Genomic DNA, 21,310 nt, shown 5'->3' with positions numbered 1-21,310 from the left:
CGTCTGTGTTCACACCTGGAGCTCTGCGCTCACCCTGCGTGTAACCACCCCCTTAATGAGGCCGTGTTTTCTAATGGGAGACATAACTGATAGGGAAAGGAGCCGGCGGGCCGGCTGAGGGGAAGCTGGGCCGGGGGCTGCCCACGGTGTTGGGCCAGCTGAGGGGAACCGGGCAGGGGCTGCCCGCGGAGGGTGAACTGCGGCGGCTGAAGGCCGAGGCTGAGAGGTAGCTCCCCTCAGCGCGGTAGAAGGTCCCAGCGGGACCTCCACCCTGGCGGGTTGGGTCGGTCCGGGACAGCCCAGCCCAGCCCAGCCCAACCCAACCCGCTGGGCTCCGCGTTGCGCTGCGCGCCGGCCTCCTTCTCTCCCGCCCTCCCCTCCGCCTCGTCCCGCCCGTATCCCTGCATTCCCTGCTGCAGCACCCCCTCCTCCCCTCAATCCCATCAGTAGCGGCGGCCCCGGGCTCGGCTCCCCGCGCTGCGGCGGCGTTCGGCGGCGGCTCTCTCCCCCCCCCCCCGCCCCCCGCCGCCATGTTGGGCTGCTGCGAGCTCGGCGGCGGCGGCGGCTGCCGCGTGTGACCGCGGGAGGGAAGGAGGGAGCGGCGGGGGAGAGGAGGGCGAGGAAGCGGAGGGAGAGAGGGAGGGCACCGGCGTTACCCCTCCCCGCCGCCTCGCGCACGCACTCACACACACATACACCCACACACACACACCGCGGGAGGATGCCCTTTGCCCGGCGGGGCGAAGCCGGGAGAGCATCTCGCTGCCGGGAGTGAAGCCGGGGCCTGCCGGGCCGGAGCGGGGACGCCGGCGCTTTCCCTCCGGCCCGAGACGCGCACCCGGAGGTTGGGGGAGAAGAAGGAGAGCGCCGTCTCCTCCGCCGCCGCAGCAGCAGCAGCCATGGGAAGGATTTGACAGGGCTCGGAGCGCTTCCCAGCGGCCCCGCGGCCGTGCCGGTGTGTCGGGACGCGCGTCCCGCCTGCCGCCCCTTGGCGCAGCGGAGAAGGGCGCGACGATGAAGACTTTAGTTTTTTTGAATCACTGAAAAGCCTTAAAAGGAGACTCGGTAAGGAGCAGGAGGAGGAGGAAGGGAAACGCTGGCCGGGGCAGGACGTGGCTGCGCCCTGAGGAGGGGCGGCCGGGGGGGGCCTGCGCCCCACCCCCACGGCGGGCGCGGTGGCCGCGGAGGGGCTGCCCGGGGCCGCGGCCGGGGCCGGGGGAGGCGGCGGTGGGGCTGCGCGGCCCCCTCCTCCTTCCCTTCCTCCCTTTCCCCCTGCCTCCCTCCCTGCCGGTGTGCGCCCTGTTTTCTCCTTCCTTTCGCGTAGATAAACACCTAAATACATAGGGTTTTTTCTCTCCCCATCCCTTGTGGGAGGTGAGGCGCCGGTGCGGGCCGAAGGGGGCTGTTGCACTTGAAGGCTGCGGTGGGGCTCCCCTCAGGATCGCTCTGCATTAGCTGCATTTCGAATGAAGGAGAAGACCTTACTGTTTTTTGGGTATAGAAGCGTGTCTGCCTGTGCGCGCACGGTGAAATCGGTGTCAGTCAGTCCTGGTTGAATTTGAGTGCTGTTATTATTATTAAAGCACCAGGAGCGGCCATATACATTTTTTGCTCCTCATTAACCATATAGATACATATATATTAGGGTAACTGTTCTCTTAGAAATTATGCATACAGAGATGCACACCCTATATGTGTGTGTTTGAAACTCACAAGGGTTTAGGTTCAGGCTGGGAACACAGAGGTGGGCTGGAAATCAAGCACCACCACAGTTTGACACTTGGTAAGAATACTGTTGTTGTCTTTTTAAGCAACAAAACCCTCAAAATATTTTTTTTATATTTTTTTGTTGTGGTTCTTTTTTTTTTTTTTTTTTTGGCAAAGTAATAATAATCATTAAAACAAGAAACCCCAATGCAAACTGAAACAACCATGTCTGGAGAAGTGCGTTTGAAGCAGTTGGAGCAGTTTATTTTGGATGGACCAACTCAGACTAATGGGCAATGCTTCAGTGTGGAAACCTTGCTGGATATACTCATCTGCCTTTATGATGAATGTAATAACTCCCCTCTGAGAAGAGAGAAGAACATCCTTGAGTATCTAGAGTGGGGTAAGTTTGAATGTGTTTATTCTGTGTACATCCGTCCATCTTCCTGTCTCCTTTGTATAATGCCTCTGTTATGTGTAAGAGGGGATTGTTTATAAGTTGGTGTTTTACTGGGAGCTGTTATCAGTTTTACTGTATTAAAATGTGGTTGTGGTGCTAAAAAGAAATCCATATTGGTTATTCATCTTTGAAATATGCATGTAAAACACGTTATTTTCTTTTCCTTTCTTTTATGACATGGATCAGACTCTGGTATATGAGGCATATTTGTTTGCCTTCAGGCCCAGCTGTTGAGTTTTGTATCCTGAAGTTGTTTGGAATATAGAAGGATGAGGGATAAATTCTCTAATGCCTGGAAAAAGATCAGGACACGATCCTTTGATTTGCATCTGCAGTCAAATCTATACTGCTTAAAAAAAAAAGGTGTTGATCAACAGGAAACCCCTCCAGCTCTCTTAAAGGATGTGGGTTTGTAATGTCTGTGGAAATGGAGAAAATTGTGTTCTCTTCTTTAACATAAAATCATTGCTGACTTAATTAGTTTGATTTTTCCTGATGAGGAAAACAAAGTTGCAAAGCAGAATGAAATGGTGTGCCCTCCAGGACTCTTCCCGTTTTCTTTCTTTATTTTGGGGAGGTAGGGTATTTGCAGATTTTTTTTTTAAATGGAAATAGGTGAATGATAGTGTTCCAGTTCTTCTTAAGGTGTCACAGAACTGGTTGTCTCTATATATTTCTTTGGAATTTGTTTTATTCCTCCTCCTTAAGCATAGATGCGAAACAGAAGATGCAGTCTGACATAAGAATCTCCATGAGAACGGTTACTGTATCTGACCTTCAAACTTCAAAGTCATGCTGCACTTCTGCATTTGCATGCAGAACCACTTACCCCGTTTGCTTCGTAATAAATACATCAGCAAGCCTCCTTTATTAAAAAGAAAGCACATTTTTGAAGCATGTAACAGACATTTGATTAATTAGCTGGTCCAGCTCTTTGTTATGAAGTCAGTGAGGAAAGACGTTGTTTTGATAACTGATCTAGCAACTTGAGGCTGATGTGTGTGTTTTATTTTCCTGCTCCTCTCTGTAGTCATACTGACATCTAAAGGACATCTGACTCAGTAATTAAGTTTCTCTTACTGTTCATATTGCACTGGTCTTTGTTTTCTTATTATCTGGAGGAACAGGCTATAATTAATGCCTTCTAGCTAAGGAGGAAATAGTAATTAAAAGTACTTCTGAAGAATCTTCCCTCTAAAACTGTCACTGGCACACAGAAGCTGTGAAATACTAGGAAGATGTGGTGGCTCCAAGAGTGTTTTGTATGCAGGAACCTAGTGTAGTCTGCAGCAGATCTAGCCAGCTGATAACCTGTAGATAATAATTAAAACAAAAGTTAACCATATCAATAAGATATTAGTAAGGGTGTGTTCAGGACCCATTGTATTGGGTGCTGGTGTGTTCAGTGGTGGGTGGTTGATGGGTAAATGCATTGTTATAAAGGCTCTGACAGTAGCCAAAGGTTTTTGTCACAAACTTGACAGGCTGCTGCTGGAAATAATACACTGTTTTGGAAAAGCTGGAATAAGGTTTCTTGCTGGCCTATTTTTCCTGCTACTTTTCTGCTCTCATGCTCCAAGTGTACCTTAGCAGGACTCTTGAGCTTCAGACGAGACCAGTTCCTCCCATTTTCAGGGCCAGGTTGCCTGAGTCCCCTGCTCTGCTATCTGGAGTTCTACCCCGAGAGGTTTTTCAAGAGGGTTTGTGAGGTGAAATGTAAGAGCAACAGTTTCTAGTACCTGCCACTAAAGTGTCTGTGTGAATGATGTCTTTATCCTGCAAACACGTGAATTGTCTCTCCTGAAAGTCAGCCCTCCTGGTGAAACTGGGGGTCTCTGGCACTTCTGTTGAGGTCAGGGGGGTGGCAAAATCAGGTTCTTACAGAGGTGGCATACCTTTCAGTGCAGTGAAGTTACTAAGCGTACCTTGCTCTTTGATATGATCATGACCTTGCATATCTCTCCCCGCAGAAGGGGAAACAGTGCAAGTGGTTGATTAGAAAGAGGTTATATGTGGTTTTAAAGTCGGAGACATGCTGGGTAGTGGCAGAAGTGGAAGGCTGGCAGCCAGAAATCATAGGCTCTGCCCCTGCCTCTCTCAGTGACTCAATGTTGAAGTGCTTTCAACTGTTTTTTTTCAGCTTCCCTATTTGAACAGTAGGGAAAATGCCACCGGTGTTACACCAGGGAGTTTTGAAAGCTGCTGTATGTGCAGCACTCTTAATCTTGAATGTACACGTTTACAGTGTGTATTGAATTTATTTTTGCCATCAGTGAACTAAAACTTGCTGCCCTGTGTATCTGCTGGTGGGTGCCAGTTGGCTGCAGTCTTGGAAAGACATTTTGTGGGTTTATACCAACCATCCACAAGTTTGCTGTATTACTGTGAAGAGTGCAATCTGAAATTGTTGGAACTGGTCTTGGAATGGCATGAACTTGTATGTTTGTGCATTCCCAAAGTGCCAAGTACAAATTTTCCCTTGGGAAATGTTCATCATCTTAAGCTTAAACTGCTTTTGAAAATTATTCTTTCTAGAAGCAAGTAAGATTTATTTATGTAGTTAGCTATAAGAAAAGGCTAATAAATAGCTGTTTGGTGATCACAACCTCTTGTTGAGCACAACAGCAAGCAATTTTTTCCTGCTTTTCAGTGGTGCAGTTTTGAGGTGCCACTGTTAGTTTTGTGGGGATTTGGAGGCATGTTTTTTGGCAGGGTGTACGTGGTTGTGTATTTTTCTTTAAGCTGTTCTAAGTCCGCATTGTTACATGCTGTGTATATATCATGTAAGACTGAATATTCATAGCGTAGTCTACGTTTTGGGGGGTAGAGGTTTAGGAGGTTCTAGCATGGAAAGGCTAATGTGGTCTTAGTGACAGCCATGTGACTGCTGCTATATTTAGGGGAAGTAAGAAGCTTCATGTCCTAGTCCTTGGATGATTTAGGACTATTTTATGAAGTTGTTATCTAGATCTATAATATATTAAAAAATGAAACTAGGTAAAGCAGTTGAGCATTTGAACTGGTGGTTCATCTCGTGTTCTGGTTTGATATTGCAAGTCGAATTCAGCAAGTGGAGATGGGAAGGTCTCTGCAATGTGAAGTTGAGTTTTGCATTTTTATAAGTTTTCAGTCTTTTTGAGGTGCTTGAAATTACATTAGATTGGTTTGAAGTGTCAGATTAATTACTTTATGATTTAGAATCTGCATTACTTCTGCAATCCTGTTTTGGCTTACAGTGAAAATATACTTGCTTTCCCTATTTTTATATGTTAATAGTTTACTGACATGCAAATAAGATGATTTGATTTTGTTGTTTAGTTTACATAGGTATTTCATATGCAAAGACAGCCGTGGAAACAACCAGGGTATTTGGGATTGGTGGGTTAAATCACGGTGCGTTTTGAGACGATGAGAAGGAAACGGAACATTTAGAGTTGGCTTGTTCTGTGTATTTGATGCTAGTTTTCATTTTTATCTCTATTGGTATTTGTATTTGTGATTTAGAAAGGGGACTGTCTAAATACAGCAACTGGAGATTACCAAAACTGTCGAGAATTCCAAGCAGTTTTCTTTTTCTTTTCTCTGTGTGTATGAGTTGCTGCAGTGACACAAGACTGTGAGGGAGGTACCAAAGGCTGATAAGCTGAACTTAAAAGAAAAATATAGTGATAGAAAGAAACTTTTAAAGGTGTTTATGTTCTGGGAAAACCTCTTTTAGAATGGCTTCAAATCTGAATTGATTTTTTAAAAAGAAAGTAGAACACTGTTATTTAGGGTGCATTGAAAGAAAACTAGAATAAACTTCAAAATGCATGGAGCTGTAGGGAAGGGAAGATGGAGGGCACTACTAGTAGTACAGTGAGGTCAGTGATTTTACTGAATCTGCTCTCTTGTAGGAAAAGTATAAGCTGTCCTTTAGTGGTTTTTATGTTGTTTTTTTTAATCTACTAAAAGAGGCTTTGGAGGATGGATTAAATTGTTCTTGTTGCACCTCTAGTAGAACTGAAATATTGTGGTGTTTATGAAGTGCTGATATGGTCATAGGCTGGACACTCAAAACTGATGAAACCATTTTTTTCAAGACGGAGTTATGGAGAGGTTTTCTATATTTTTAGCAGTCTTATATTTTTTCTTAAGAAAAATGGTATGCCCATTTTTGAGCTGGGTTTGTTTTTAAATACCAGTAACAAAAGAAACCAAAATCTTGCTTCTAGATTCCTGCACCTCTTCTGTGTTTTTCTTCTGTAGGGCATGAAGGAAATCACAGGCATTTTCACCTATGAGCTGCTTATATTTTGTTTTTAAAACAGACTGTTAATAATCCTTCATTTAGGTCCTGTTGTTAGCAGAGATAGCAGTGAAAGACTTAGCATTCAACATCTTTAAGTGTTCCTTTTTTTAAAGTAGACTTTGGTACTTACTGCTAACTTTAGTACTGTCTAAACCGTTAGAAATACATTTTTCAAGACAAAAAAAATAGGAAATATCTTTTTTTCTTCCTTATTATAGTCATAAAACTGGGAATATTTTGTGGTCTGACATAAGCAAAACCAGTTACTAAATTCATCTTGGGAAGGAATGAGCATCCTGCTTGTCAAGGCCACTGAATGTGTTTAAGCATGTGCCTAATTGTGAGTTGTTTTGTTGTTTTGGCTGCAGTTTATGGAGGTATGGGGGAATCCATCTATGTAGAAGTCATTGTGCAATGATGCACAAATTTCTGTCATTGTTTGATGTGAATTGTTTCTTTTACATAGCTGCAGCTGACACTGAAATACTTCTTATGATTAAGGTGAAAGAGGTTTCTTAATGCTGTCAAATAGAAATGACCTTCACATCTCCATGTTTCAGGATATTATGTCAAGAGTTTTCGAAAAGATACAGTTTTACACCAAATTAATTGAAAAAGAAAGGGAAGAACGTAGGAGAATGGTTGCCTGTGCGGACCTTAATTTTAGGTAGCTCTGTGTTTAACTTCTATACCTTCTGAACTGTGACCTCCCCTGCATTTATTTCAGTTTTTATTCTTGTCTTAAACTTAGGTAATTGGCTTCCTCTGTTTATCAACAGTTCTGATGTGATCAAATGAGCTGCGAGACCCTCCAGTTAATTCTACTTGATTTGCATTAGGGTTAAAGCCAGTTTCCAGTAGAGTGAGGGGTTAACCCATTGTAGCACATATGCTTCTTAACGTGTTTAGAGTACACCAAATGTTTTAAACTTAATTTTACTTAAAATTAATGTGTTTGTTGTTGTTGTTGTTCTTGTTCTTTTGTGTTTGGGATATTTGGAGGTATTCAGGCTTTGGGTCTTGTGTATTTAGGTTGACTGACTTCTGTCAGTCCTTTCTATTGCAAAGGAGTAAGTCTTGCTTAGAAAGCTAACTAATACTTCATTTTCTGGAATTTTAGGAATGCCTTTATTCTGTACAGAAATTCCTAGCATTCTTTGGTCTAATGGAAGCAAATGGAGAAATACAATTATATGAGTTAGTCTGCTCAGTGGGTGTTATAAACCTCATGACAATACAGTAAATTCGTGGTTACCGAGACATTTCATGTTACCGGGTTAATCCAATAGTTTACCTGTGGGATGATCATAAATGTTAACATGGACTGGTGAAGGTGTGTTTGAGCTTTTCATCTCTGTAGTGTATGACCCTATGCACGTGTGTACCTGATTAAACTCCTTCCTTATAGTTTGGCCCTTCTTTCCTGAACTTTACTGACATACTTTTTTATAACCTGTAGCATATTATTAGTTCCCAGTTGGCTGAACAAAGGATATGGTGCTATAAAAGCAGTGAGCTTATTTAGGCCAGTATAGTTTAATATTTTGACATACATATATTTGTTGGCGAAGATCAAGAGAATCATAAAATCACAGAATGTTTTGGGTTGGAAGGGACCTTGAAGATGATCTGGTTTTGACCCCCTGCCACAGGCAGGGACACCTTCCACTAGACCGGCTTGCTCTAAGTCCCATCCAACCTGGCCTTCACTGCCAGGTAAATCCCATCACTGTCAGGGATGGGGCAGCCACAGCTCCTCTGGGCAATTTTATTGTGAATAAATTGCACATATGGAATTTGCAAATGCAAAGTAGATGCAGACTACTGTCCTGGTCTTTCCCATATTATTTCTAAAAGTGAACACTGGAAATTTATCCTGGATGTGCCTTTGCAAAATATTAACACATTCACAGCATCCTTAATTACTTTTTATCCTGTAAAAAAAAAAAACAAAATGTACCATCTCCATCTGCACAGAAAGCTTCCAGAAGCAATTGGATCCAGTTGCCAAGCTGCAAAACCTGGCAAAAAAGGTGCAGTGGATAGCAGAGACAAAGTCAACGGCCAACTTCAGTTTTATCTTTTGGCAAAGCAGGCATTCCTTCCATAAGCATTTGTACTTATTTAATTTGATTTTCTTATTCTGGCTGAACAGCTAGAATATTTTGTTCTGCTCTGGTGTAACTTACCTCAACACATTATTTTTCCTAAAATCCTCATTAAGCTTGGGAATGCCATTAATGTGGACTAAAATCTTTAAAAAATGCAAGTGATTTAGGTCAGTCATGTGCAATCTTTTGTTAACCACAAGATTTTTATTTCCTATAGTTGAAACATGACATTAGGCTTAATAATAGCGGCAAAAATCTTCTTTCAGACAGGTCAGTTTGCTTCATTTCTAGTAATACAGCCTAATCAGGTTTACTAGCGGTCACCATGGATAAAATCCACATGGGGTGTAGCCAGACTCCTAAGACTTTGTGTTTCATAATTCTTCCTTATCCGTATCCAGACTTCCAGTTTGATTTAAATTAGTTCTGTTAGATAATATTGTAGTTTGGGTTTTTGTTTTTTTATTCTTGGGGATCAGCTTCTTAATGCACCTTCTCTCTGCATCTTTGTAAAGGTTTTGATGTGGAACTTCTAGCTGTTAGGAGCTGCAGTATTTTGTAGGCCATTTGGAGGGAATCCCCTGAACTTTTAGAATGTATTTTGTTCAGCAATTTAGTTGAAATGCGTGGTCATTCTTTTTGTAGAAGGATTAGGTGAGTTTAGAGTGGCATTTGAAAGGGGAGGGGGGGGAAAGCATCTGTCCATGTTAATAACTCATTACTTTTCCTTCAGTCATTGTGGAATTGGGCCAGCAACACTTGGTTGCTCTCTTGTTTCTTTTCAGTCTCAGAAATCTGGGTTTGGAGGACTCCGTCTTAGCTTGGGAGTGTGGAAGTACTTTGTCCTCAGAGTGGAGGGTACAAGAGCAACAGGTTTATTTATTTATTTATTTCCAGTGTTGCATCTCACTATTGCCCTTGCTTCATCCTTTTCATCTTGAACTCCCAACTTACTTTAGGCTTGTGGGGCTCTCCTGCTTGTGAGGAGTCCTCAGCTGTGGTGAAGAGCCCACAGGTCTTCATTTCTGAGCTCTTTCTCCTTTGCTTTCTCTGTGCTTTTCACAGGTAATGTTGTTCCGAAGTAAAGCTTCGATGTACTTATCTAAGCCTCCTTCTCTTCCCCATTTCAATTCTGTTACGTTTCATTCAAGCAGGGTCTTAGTTTGTCTTTCAAATAGGATGTGGATAGCCATGTGTCAGTCTCATCTTCCCATGGCCCAAATCTTGGCTTTTGGATTCGGACTGGTGTTTTTTCCTTTGTTCTCCCCAGTAACCCTTAAGCTTTCATTATTTTATTGGTCAAGTTCATAACAGATAGGTTTTGTGTGGAGAATGGTTACAAAAAGTCATCATCTGTGTGAGAAATACACACAGGCTTTACCTACAGGTTCATCCACACAGCGTTTTCTGTAAACGCTCCATGTATTTCCTATTAGATCCAGTACATATCAATTAATTTACTAACATGAATCATTGCTACTTTTAAGTTCTTGTGGAGCTGGGACCTTGGGCTGTTTGTTCTGGCTATGAGTAAAAAGCTGTGATCTGATTTACTCATGTAGTCTAAGTAAGAAGAAACTTAAGTGAGAGTGTAGCTTTGTCATTTTAATACTTTAAACTAAAATGAAGTTGTGATAGGAAGGGTGGCAATGATTTTAGTTACGTGACTGCAAAGCGATTTGTGAAAATGTCACTTGTGCTGTGGGGACGCAAGGTATTTCCTGCTCTTGCTTGTTAAAGCTCTTTCACCTTTACCACACTGCCTTTTGTAAATAAAGCACTGTGGTGTTTGAATGTATTGCAGGATACACAATAATAACAGGAGGAGGAAAGCAGAAGTTGGTATTTTAATGGTAACTTGCTGGTTTTGTCTTGGGTGGGAGCTGACTTGATGGTGTCTTAAGATTGGCTAAATCCACTCATCTCTGGTTTGCTGGTGCTTACCATGAGCAGAGGGGCATAATCCAGTCGAAAACTAACACTGCAAAAACATTGAAATCTGTTGATCCTGTTGTGTGAAGGGATTGTACTAATGTTGGTACAAAAGGAGGGGGGCTAAGACTGTGACAGCCCAGGTCTTGGTAGCTCCTATGCTCCAAGTTTGAGGCTGCCTCTTGGATTCCCTCTAATGTAGAAGGCAGCTACAATTTTGAACCCAATTTTGACATTACCAGCTTTTTCTGATAAATACTTGATGGAGAAATTCAGTGAGCCTTTTTGTTTCTGTAACTGTTACTGCAACTTTTCTTCTTACAGTGAGAACCTTTTTAATTGTGAATAAGGGTCTTCAAAATAGCTGTCTAATTTTGGTGATGGCAATTCCTTGGAAAAAGAAAGTGTTGGTGTCTTTGTGTGTTTTGTGATATTTGGCATAGTATCAGTCAGTGCCTTTAAACAGTTTTCCTTGTGTGTTTTGTAACTGCAAGACAAGGATTCTTACATTAACAGGCTTGGAATAGTTTTGTTCTATTTCCCCCAACTTCTAGAAAACACTTGACGTCGTTCTATTTTGTGATAATTTAAAAGGATCCTTTTATGGTTTCGGTGGGACTGACACAAAAGAGACTTGTTTTTGCTGTGATCTGATATGTTAGAGGGAAATTGCAGAAGCCACTTCCTACGCAAATAGAAATTTGCAGAGAAAATCTTTATCACTTAGCTGTCCTGCTTCTGTCCTAAGATGCTTTATTTTGCTGGATCACTCCACCCCCAGTATTGGTTATTTTTACCTTCATAGCTAGCAACCACTTTCAGCTAATGAAAGATGTATTTCTAAACCTGTGTATCTTTGAAAAAGTCATAATTTAACTCTTAAAACAAATTTAGGCAAATTCGTTATTTTTTTTTAGCTCAGTATTTTTGGTAAGTTGGCTTTTTTGTATTCTTTGTACTCTAGTATTTTTCTGAAAGTAAGAAATGGCTTGATGTCTCTGTTTATGATAATGCAGACTCTGAAAAGCAGGCACTCAGCAGAGTGAAGGTTACTATGAGAAAATGGTGTATGGTGCAAATTACTATAGCTGGTGTGTATTATTTTGTTAACTTTGTATTTTTTGGTTGGTTAACTTGGTCCTTTGACTTGAGAGATGATGTTCGGGGAACCAGTCGCTTCTAGTGACATAGCTACTGCAGTGAATATCTGTATAAATGTGCCATTGAGTGCATACTGCCTGAGCTCGTGTTAACACCCGGAATGTCTCTTTCTGGGGAAGAGACTACATGGTATGTTGCTGTGCATTGATGGTCTCTAAATCCTCAATACATTCAGTTCTAAAACATGCTGAATCAGCGGCACTAGAACCTTTCAGTGACAGTAAACTGCCATATTAGTACTCAAAACTTGTCTAACTTTGTCCCATGTGATCTTGTGCTTTGTTTTGCTTTTCCCCTTCTCACCTTAATGAAGAAGTAGAATGTTAACTGACAATTCTTAGTGAGGAGTGCCTGTGCTCAGGAAAACTTGATTCCACGTTTTAAAACCTAGGAGTTAAGCAAATGTTATTCTCTCTCTAAAAGAGCAGTGCTTTTTGCCATGTGCCTTTCCTTTCAGAAAAGGGTTCCATCTTTTGGGAATTTCCTTTTAATTTTAGTTTCTTTAAAAATTTTGTCCTTTTTCAGTTTAAGGAAACCATTTTCCCTAAAAGGCACTGTCAGATCTGGTTAGATCAAATTAATGCACTTGTTTGGGGCAAGTATTTTCATTAGTAAAATAAAGTGTTTTTGATGTTATCCCACTGATTCTAAAGCACTGAAGAAAATGTTGTGATGGGATAGGTTTTCATGGCACTTCTGCTAATGTTAGTTTACCACTTGCTTTTCCATTTACTTGAGATTTTCAGTTTCTTTTAGGCACACCTTCTCCCGTTCTCTCTGTATTTTCCCCTCTGCCCTGGCATGTGAGATCATATGTTCTTACAGTGACAGGGTGCAAAGGTTGTTCTCAGCCCTCTTCAAGTGTCAGGGCTACAAAACCATTAGCTATGGGAAGTGGCATAGGAAACTTGCAGGACGTGGAAGATGGTAAATAGAGTCATTTTGGCAAAGCTACAAGGATTTCTTGTCTGTATGCTGATTATTACTTTCAGTAACATCCCTGCCACCATCCCACTAAAAGCTACTGGCAGAATTTTCATTAGCTTAAAGAGAAGGCACGTCAAGCATGTCAAACTGCATGTCTTGAGCTGACCGTAAACACCTAGCACAGGGGCTTGGAGTCCTTCGTGTGTGTGTGTTCATAAAAGCAGTGTAGCTCTTTGCATTGTGTAATACCTGATGTCCTGTCTCACTTAGAGTGTTCAAACAGAATGGAAATATTTGAAGTCTGTGAGTGTGCTTCTTGGTGATGTTTTGAGCCTCACAGCTTAGGACTTGATGAGTAAACCCAGATTCTCTTATCTCTCTGTGCCTTAGTGCCTGTCTCATATTCTCTGCCTGGCACTTGAGGACTTAGGTGCTATTTTTCCCTGCTGCTTCTTTCTCTTTGAGAGAAAAATAGGCTTTCCAGAGAAAGGCACATTTACCAGCCATCAGTGGTACATCAAGACTTCAGAAAGCTTAGATATGGGCATGGGTATGGATTCATCAATGGATCTTTAGGAAGGAGAGTGGTCTGTTTTTCAAGATGAGTGTGTGGAAAATTATTAGGTAGAAATTCAGATGTGCATTTAAAAGGCTGTGTTTATCCATAGATATAGATTGTATGTATAGGAAAACACTTACTACATTAAACCTTACAGACTTGAGGTGGTAGGCGTTGTTTTAACAGCTATGAGACAAAGCTGTGATGTCTGTCTGACAGGAGGAAGGCTTTTGTAAGCCAAATTCTTTGCTCATTTAATGGAGATAAGCATGACGTTAATCCACTGATACTTGTGTGGTATTAAAGCAGTTCATAATTGCTGCTGAGCTTCCAAAGAAAGCCAAGCCACTTACCTGAGCTCGTTAATTGGTTAACTGTTTAAAACTAGCATTCGAGCACTGTAGCTTTATGTAGATGTCCAGAGAGAATGTTTTCTTCGGTTTGCCTCAATTTTTTTAAGGTCTTTTGTTTAAGGTGCTTTTGTTTCCAAGTTGGGAGGGTTGTAAATATTTCAATAGTATGATTCCTGGTGAGAAGTTTATCTACAGTGATACCAGGCACCTGTGTATATTGCCTTAAAATCTTGTTGCAAAAAAAGGGGGGGTTATTAGCATCTTAAATACCTCTGCAAAGAAATGGAGGCAGAGCTGTGATTTGTTGAAGACCATTCACAAATTCAGTGGAAAAGCAGTTTCTGAGAGCCACATCTGTATGTATGTGCCTTCCAAATTTTGTTTTCACAGTTTCTGAAACATTTGCTATGTAAATTCCTGAAGGTGTGCGTTTAAGTGCTTCGTTTATTTGCCTAAATTATCAGCGTTCTGTTTGGGTACTGTTTTTCTTGGTGATGCTACTCAAGAAAGCTTGGAATCTTACTTCTTGTTCTTGTTGCTGTGATGTCCTGTTTCCTGTTTCTTCTGTAAGTTCAGCTTTGTACAAGTCAGAGTAGCAGCAGTTGTTTTATTCCTCATAAGGGAAGTGCTCTTTCCTGAGGTGGTCAGGTGGATGCTTGCCAGAATTGTGTTTTGAGTAACTGTTTATGGATGTTGAACTTGGACCTTCATAAAAATTAAGCTTCTTAACTCGTACAACTGTTTGTACCTCACCTGTGCAAAATCTTCCCTGCAGCCCCACGAAGCAGATGTATGCCACTGGTATTTCAGAATTGTTTTCCCAGAGTGTCTAAATATCTAAATGTAATGAGTGCATTTAAAGCTTGTCTCATACTTTCAGTTAGTGAGGGAGATCTGCCCTGACTGCTGCTGTGTGTAGGGTTTGCTTAGCTGGAGTGGACTTTGCGAAGACTGGTGGTGGTCGTTGGAGCAAGCAAGTGCTAGGCTGCAAAACTTAGTACAGGGATGAGAAGGGGAATTTGTGTATGATGTTGCTCTGCTAGAAGCTTTTCCCGTAAAACTTTGTGTGCTTTCAGGAAGTCAAAGATGATGATGAGAGAGAACCAGAAATTCTTGATTATAATCTCTAGTTAATGCTGGAAATTATCTCTTGGAAAGCTGTATGTGCTGAGGTATTGCTCAGAAAAGTTTTAACTGAGGGTTGAGGCACATGCTTTTATAACTTTGTGTTTAATCAGTTGAGGTAAATGTGACAAGAGGTTGGTAATTTCACAGTTCAGTTACTTCTGTGGATCAGGAAATTCCTCCTTTCTACCCCTCCTTTTTTTCTGCCTGATCGCAGAGTATCTGCTTCCTGCCTGTACCCACTGCCCCATGAACTACCTTGCAAGGAATGGATTTTCAAAGCAACTGCACTAAGAAAAACTCCACTTTCCACTAACAGAATGGATGCGCTACTTTTGGTTAGTTTTGTTTTGGTGCTTTGTGCTTAAGGACTTTTGAACAGATCTGTCGGGTGCCCTGAGTTTGTTTTGTCACCAACTTCATCATGTTGTACCAGGAGAGAAATACTCAATTTTTTTATAATAGTATTGCAAAAGAAAAAAATCAAGAACTATTAATGAGATATTAATTTGCATGTAGTAACAATCTTGGAGGCACAGTGTAATTTATGGAATACATAATACTTTGCGTTGGAAGCTGTTATTTATGCGGGAGTTTGTTATTAAACAATATATGTAAAGGATAATATATATAAAGGATATCTCTGATTGATTTCACTGTCTCACAGTTTGTATTTACTGCGTATTTTGTTTGTGCAGAAACATTTTCTACAAGTAGCTGCAATTTGTCTTTTTGTTCTGCCACATTCAAAGAGCAGAAGTTCTTGAAGTGTCCCAAGGCAGTTTTTATGGTGTACCTGGAGTAGAGAAATTGGAGCAGGCATTGAATTTCTCTGAGGTCTTCAGTGCGAGTGTTTAACTGTTTATCCACAGATACAGATTATATGTATAGGAAGGTTATGTATACATGTGTATGCATGTATATATGTATATGTAAGTAAGGTAAGGGTTGGATTTTTGTTTTCTACGGTCTGCTGCTGTAGTGAGCCTTTGTGCATACTTTCCAAATGCAGGGAAGGAATAGCTATTTCTCAGTTCCACTGTTGCAAATTTAGTATTTGTAAAATGGCAGTGATTTAGGGTTCTCATTCCTGATTCGGTACAGTAGGACTTTAGAAACTTGCCTCCTGTTCTGTCTTTTACAGGTCACCAGTGAATTGGTGCGCTGAGGTGATAGGCTTACTAAAATGAATTCATGGCGAGTGGAATTCAGGGTTTTAGGCCAGTCTTGGCTTCATTAGCAGATGGATAGAGAAGAGTAACTTTTAATGAATTCTTTGGTTGTTTAAAGTAAACTTGGAGAAAAGCATTAACAAAACACTACACTTCAGCCTGACCACATGCCATCTGAAGTAGTGGATAATCATTCACACCTGTGTAAAATCAAAGGCAGGCAGGACAGTAATGGGTTTTAAAATATAATTTACTGTGTGTATGTGTGTAACTGTAACATCCGAGTGAAGTGCAAGCTATTGCAAAAACAGATCCTACACCAGTATTTGTTCTGGAGAGCTTCAATAGCTCATTTGTGGTTTTCCTGCTTGTAAATAATGCAGTTATATCCAATCTCCTGCTGAATGTTTTGATTCTTTGTATTTTCTGCTGATGAATGCGTCTGTTTCCCTGGGCTGTATTAAGGAAGGGTATAGAGCCAGTTACTCTCTGATTTCTTGACCCAAGTCCCAACTTGCACAGCAGAACTTAAAGTTCTCCTGCTGGTTCTTGGGTCCTTTCACCTTCTCTTCTCAATGCTATGTAACAGAAGAAGCTTTCTTTTATGTAGTATTAGTATAGTAAGGCCCTTCCATTTTGTGAAATCAGTACCATAGTAGGTAAGCTGTGGCTTAAATGGGGCATCATTCCTTTACTCATCCCTTTGAATGCTTTTTCGCTCTTGCGTGTTGTGCCTTTAACTGATAGCTGAGACTCAGTTGTCCTGCTCAAGAATCTCCTAGGCTTTGTTAGCACAAAATAATCTTTGTTTTAAGGTACTTTTTCTGCACCAAGCATGATTAATGCTTTTTCCATGGGTTGATTTAATTCCTCAGAAATGTTACTGCAGATGGCTACACTTGAAAATATGTTTCTCCCTTGTGATTTCATTAATTCAATACTGTACCATGCTGTACATCATTTGGCGACTTACTAGCTGAGAAGAGCGGTTAGGATTCAAAACTTAAATACTTGAAGTAATCTATTGATATTTTTCTTATGTTGTTTACAGTGTTAAGAGGAAGATAAACACAAGAAAAGTCAATGTGATAATTCAGGGAGGAAACCTTAGTGTGAAAAGAGTTTGATCCATCACCATTTCAGTGGTATGGCAGAGCACTGGTCTTCTGTTCGCTGACCTCTGCTTAGCTTCTGCACAAGTGCAGAACAAATGAATGGTGGATCAGAACCATGTTTGCTAAGAGTTATGACTGCTTCTTAAACCTTCACATTGGGTGTGAGACAAATGTGAAGCCCAAAGCCTCTGTTCCCCCAGTACATGCACCTTGCTTTTGAGTGGTTTCAGGTCAGTGATAAGACAGGTAGGACCAAGTCTTGCTTTACCTCATTCTCAGATTCCAAGTGGGTTGTGTGTTGAGTATAACTGGAGCAGTGTACAGGGATTATCTTTGAGCTGTTAGGCCTGGGACACCGTTTCTCCTGAATTTGAGGAGTTTCTGTTACATGTGAAAGAATGCAGGCTGCCTAGGAAATGCCTGCATTTCAGGCAGTGTCTAACAAGAGACTGCTCAGCCAGTCCTACCTGTCATTTAGAATGGCAAGGCTTAATTCATGACTACATGACTGGGTTTTCTTTTTATATCAACTGATGTTTTTGAAAGCACTTGTGGAAGTAGAACCCTTCCATACTGGATGCTGAGGATTTATTTTGCCCAGCCTCTTGGTTGCTGTTTCAGTGATAAAGATTTACAGCTTAGCTCCATAGTTTGACATCTGCACACCTGAGGGCAGTTGAAGATGTATTGTGTAACTGTACCTTACTGAGGGCTCAGGAGAATTTTATTTATCTCCTTCCCAGAAATACACCACCACATGTTAATGGTGTAAGAACAGAGTGAAGAATGGCATTGTTGGTATTAAAAATAAATTTATATGATGTTCTTTGTGCATCTGTGGAGTAATTTGGCTGCGTAAAAGATTGAGATAATTCTGGTTTTGCACTAAAGATCAGGGAGTTCCTCCTAGTCAGAAAGAAAGGAAGCGTAGGTGTCATTTATAGCTTTAGCCAAAATAGCCCATATTGTATTTTATTCTCAAATGGCAAGGTAAGATGCATTCTGACAGCAGCACCCTGGAAGTGCATTCAGGTTTTGTTGGGGAGTAAGCTGTCAGAGTTAGCAGTTACAAAGGGAATGAAGTTGTGGTTTGCATAAAAGGAAAATGTTTTTTTAAATGGGGGAATTGGATGATGCTATGAAGAAGTTGACTCTCTTGCAGACTCCTACAGAGTTTATTTGGTTTTGTTTTTTAATGTAATGGAGGATATTAACCACATTTTGTATGCAGCCAGTAATTGTGTGTTCATCACCATATGGATCAGTTAGTTGACTTCTGTGGTTGGATGTGAAGAGATACTGAGAACTCTCAGCTGTCACCGAATCAGTTGGCGTTCTGCTTTCAGATGTAAAGCTCTGTATAGTGCTATGTGCTGTGAAAAGTTCATGCATAGAATTTTAAAATTATTGGTTAATATAGGATGACTACTTTTCCCCTTAATTTATTATGTCTCAGTTCCCTTTGTCTTAAAAGTGATAATATTACTAGCTCTTTGAAGGGTATTTTCAAAGATAATGTATTTAGGATCCTGCCATAAAGAGTGCATTTAACAGATCTTGTGAGAATTCCTAAGTCTTGCTTCAGAATAAATAAGATGTACTGTTTTCAGGAACCAGCGGAATATATCTCATCTGAGTACTGAAGGAGTTGTAGGTTGCCCTCATTTGTATGTCCATGCCCTCTAGTTTGTCACCATCCCAAACTTTAATCTTCCTCAGCATTGACATCTTAGCCCATTCTTGTGTTGGTTGGTTGGTTTTGTGTTGGCTTGTTTTCTTTGACCTATCTTTGTCCAGTCACAGTTTTATTCCAACAAACTGTCTTTTGGTTTTCTTTTTAACAGAGTATTCACTTGGTAAATCACACATTATAAGGCATGTATGGGAATCGTGTATTTCTGCCTAGTTTATTGCTGCAGCTGTAGTTGATCAGGATAGCCAGTTTTTCTGAATGTAGCTCATAGCATTTTTGAAAACTTGTGTTTTGGAAGAGCTGAGTAGGGTTTTTCTGCATTAACACGAGGTGTGATGGAGCTACTGATAGATGAGAAAAGAGAAAAATCTATATAAAAGATGTGGTGACAAGTTTTGTTTGGCTTAGTGTCACTATGTTTTGTGGATAGCTAAGGAGGGGGTGTACTGTGCTTAAAATAAGACTGTGCGTTAGAGAAGTAAGTGTATTTTGGAGCGCATGTTTAAAATTCCTGTAGATTCAGTGAGAGTGTGTAAATGCATTTAAAGGCTTCCAGAGTGGGATCCTGTAGGCTGAATTAGAGGCTTTCTGTCATATTCTCCTAGCCTTTAGGACAGTGTAGTTCATCTTGTGCATAGTGCACCCATCAGTTTGTCATATCAACACTTAGCAGTTGATGCTGTTATATCCTTGAACACCCAAAGATAACTCTAAAGCCATAGTCCAAAATACATTTCCCCCCCCCCATTCATTTGAGGGAGAGCTATTCCTAGGGAAGCTGCAGCTGCAAGATGTTTCACTGTTTAATGTGCCTCAGCCAGCAAGGAAGGAAGCCAGTGCTTCAATTCCAGCTCTAGCCACAAGTGACTGGAAGACAAGCATCCAGGCCCAAAGATAAAGACATTCTGTATCTCTTCTGCCTCACCATTTTTGGGAAAAAAGCACTATTTTTTCCTTCTCCAGTGGCAGGCTTTGTAGTAGGAGCATACTTTCCCAAACCTTAAATTAAGAAGCATAACGTGGATTGTCTTTCCAGGATGGAAAGTATAGCTTTTTGTACTTTACCCATTTAAAACATGGTACAGAACAAAAACAAAAGTGAGCAAGCTGCTTCTCAGTTAATCATAGGAATATTTAAAGCTGCATTCCTTTCATTGTGCTGTGTGTCTGATAGGAAAAACATTCCTTTTGATGGCATCTTGCAGCCCCTCTTCTCTGCCTTGGTAGGTATGCTTCTAGCCCTGGTACTCTTGCTAGGATTCATAAGAGTGCAGAACAAAGAAAGAAACCTTTCAACAGAGAGAATACCTTCAATAATGGCCAAATCCCTAATCCTTACTTCCATGCAGCTACTTCCATGCTGTTTGGAGATGGGAAACAAACAGTATACAGCTTATGCCTTAAACTGTACTCCGATGTGACTGTTCCATCAGCTGCCTCTCTTAAAGTTTTCCTTGCCCCTGGTGGTTCATTACTGTTGTCCTAAGCTTGGAAGCATGCACACAATGCACCTTGCACTAGATTGAGATCTTTTTGAGTAAAATCTTCCTTTTAAGCACACTTAAAAATCAAGCGTGTTAATGACAGTATTGGATACTCGGTCTGTAATGTTCCTGGCAGCCTGCCTTTACTCAGTGTAGAGATGGTGCTGTACCTGGAGAGATACAGGTGGTAATGGCCCAATTATATAGGTGGCAAAAAAGTTGCTGAACCTTGCTAATTTGTGAAGAATGATGCAAATAGCTTAGATCTAGCTAGAAAAAAAATAGAGACCCTATTGGTGAATTAGTATGATTTTTTCTTACTGTATTTTCTGACTAATTCCACAGAAGTAGTCTGGAACCTGGAAAAGGAAAACTTCAGCCTGGCAGTAGATTCGCCGGGAATGGGCAAATTGTCTCCAGGACCTTCTTAATGCTCTCTGTTGAAAGAGTGAACTTTCATGGTATAGGTTTGCCATAGGAAGTATCCTAACAGAGAATAGAATTGGTACAGCCTTGTATTTTTTTCTGCTGTGTTTTATAGTAGTATCAGCCCTCATGTTTGATTCTGTTTAAATTCTTGATACTTGGTTTCCGTTCTTCAGTTGCAAAATGTGGGCAACTACTGATACATGCTTCTTGGGAGTCTTGAGACTTCCTTTGCTGTGGTATATGGTGGGCTTTGTAGAATTTATGCAAAATACAGCGTGTAATATTGAAGGCCACAAACTAATAATTTAATCTGGATCTCTGTCATACCCTTCTTTGCTGATAGTCTCAGGGGAACAAAAGGTCTTAAGGACTAATTGAAGTCAATCTGTAGGGTTTTCCAGTGAGCGGCGCTCAGAGTGAATGCTGAGAGAGGCCACATTGTAACCTGTGTACCCCATACTTAGAGGGGAACTAAACTTGATGTCTGCAGAAGGGCTAAGATACTGTATTGCACTTCAGAGCTGTCCAGAGCTGTTTCATTTATTTTTACCTGTACAATACTCACCTTTCAATCAGACGTTTTTATGAAATGTTGCGCAATGTTGTTGCCTGCTTAGTTCTGTGGGAAGGATTTAATCTACAAATACACCCACACTAACCACCTTGGTTGTGGGGTTTGGGGTTTTTTCTGGCTATGAGCCTGTTTCAGGTGAAAATTGGGAAGTGGCAATTACAGAATCCAACCAAAATCTGAAATGGATCAAATGTCTTGGCATTGCTTTTAGAAGATG

At 41.1% G+C, this 21,310-nt stretch overlaps 1 protein-coding gene across 9 annotated transcripts in view; it reads left to right on the top strand.

Moving 5' to 3' along the window:
- The first annotated feature begins 648 nt into the window (after positions 1-648).
- The window catches only part of CDC42BPA (CDC42 binding protein kinase alpha), a 179,900-nt gene continuing 159,238 nt past the window's right edge, over positions 649-21,310 (top strand). For all 9 annotated transcript variants that reach the window (XM_057400043.1, XM_057400046.1, XM_057400045.1 and 6 more), the window contains exons 1-2: positions 649-1,065; positions 1,885-2,110. In XM_057400043.1, the coding sequence (XP_057256026.1) occupies positions 1,915-2,110 (196 nt within the window). In that variant the 5' untranslated portion in view covers positions 649-1,065; positions 1,885-1,914. The remainder of the gene's footprint in view (positions 1,066-1,884; positions 2,111-21,310) is intronic.

Source organism: Pezoporus wallicus, unplaced genomic scaffold (assembly GCF_028554395.1).
Source record: "Pezoporus wallicus isolate ANWC-B61680 ecotype Strahan unplaced genomic scaffold, APGP_CSIRO_Pwel_v1 contig_7339, whole genome shotgun sequence".
NCBI lineage: Eukaryota > Metazoa > Chordata > Aves > Psittaciformes > Psittacidae > Pezoporus > Pezoporus wallicus.
Note: the sequence above shows the minus strand (reverse complement) of the source record. Positions and strands in the feature narration are given on the sequence as shown.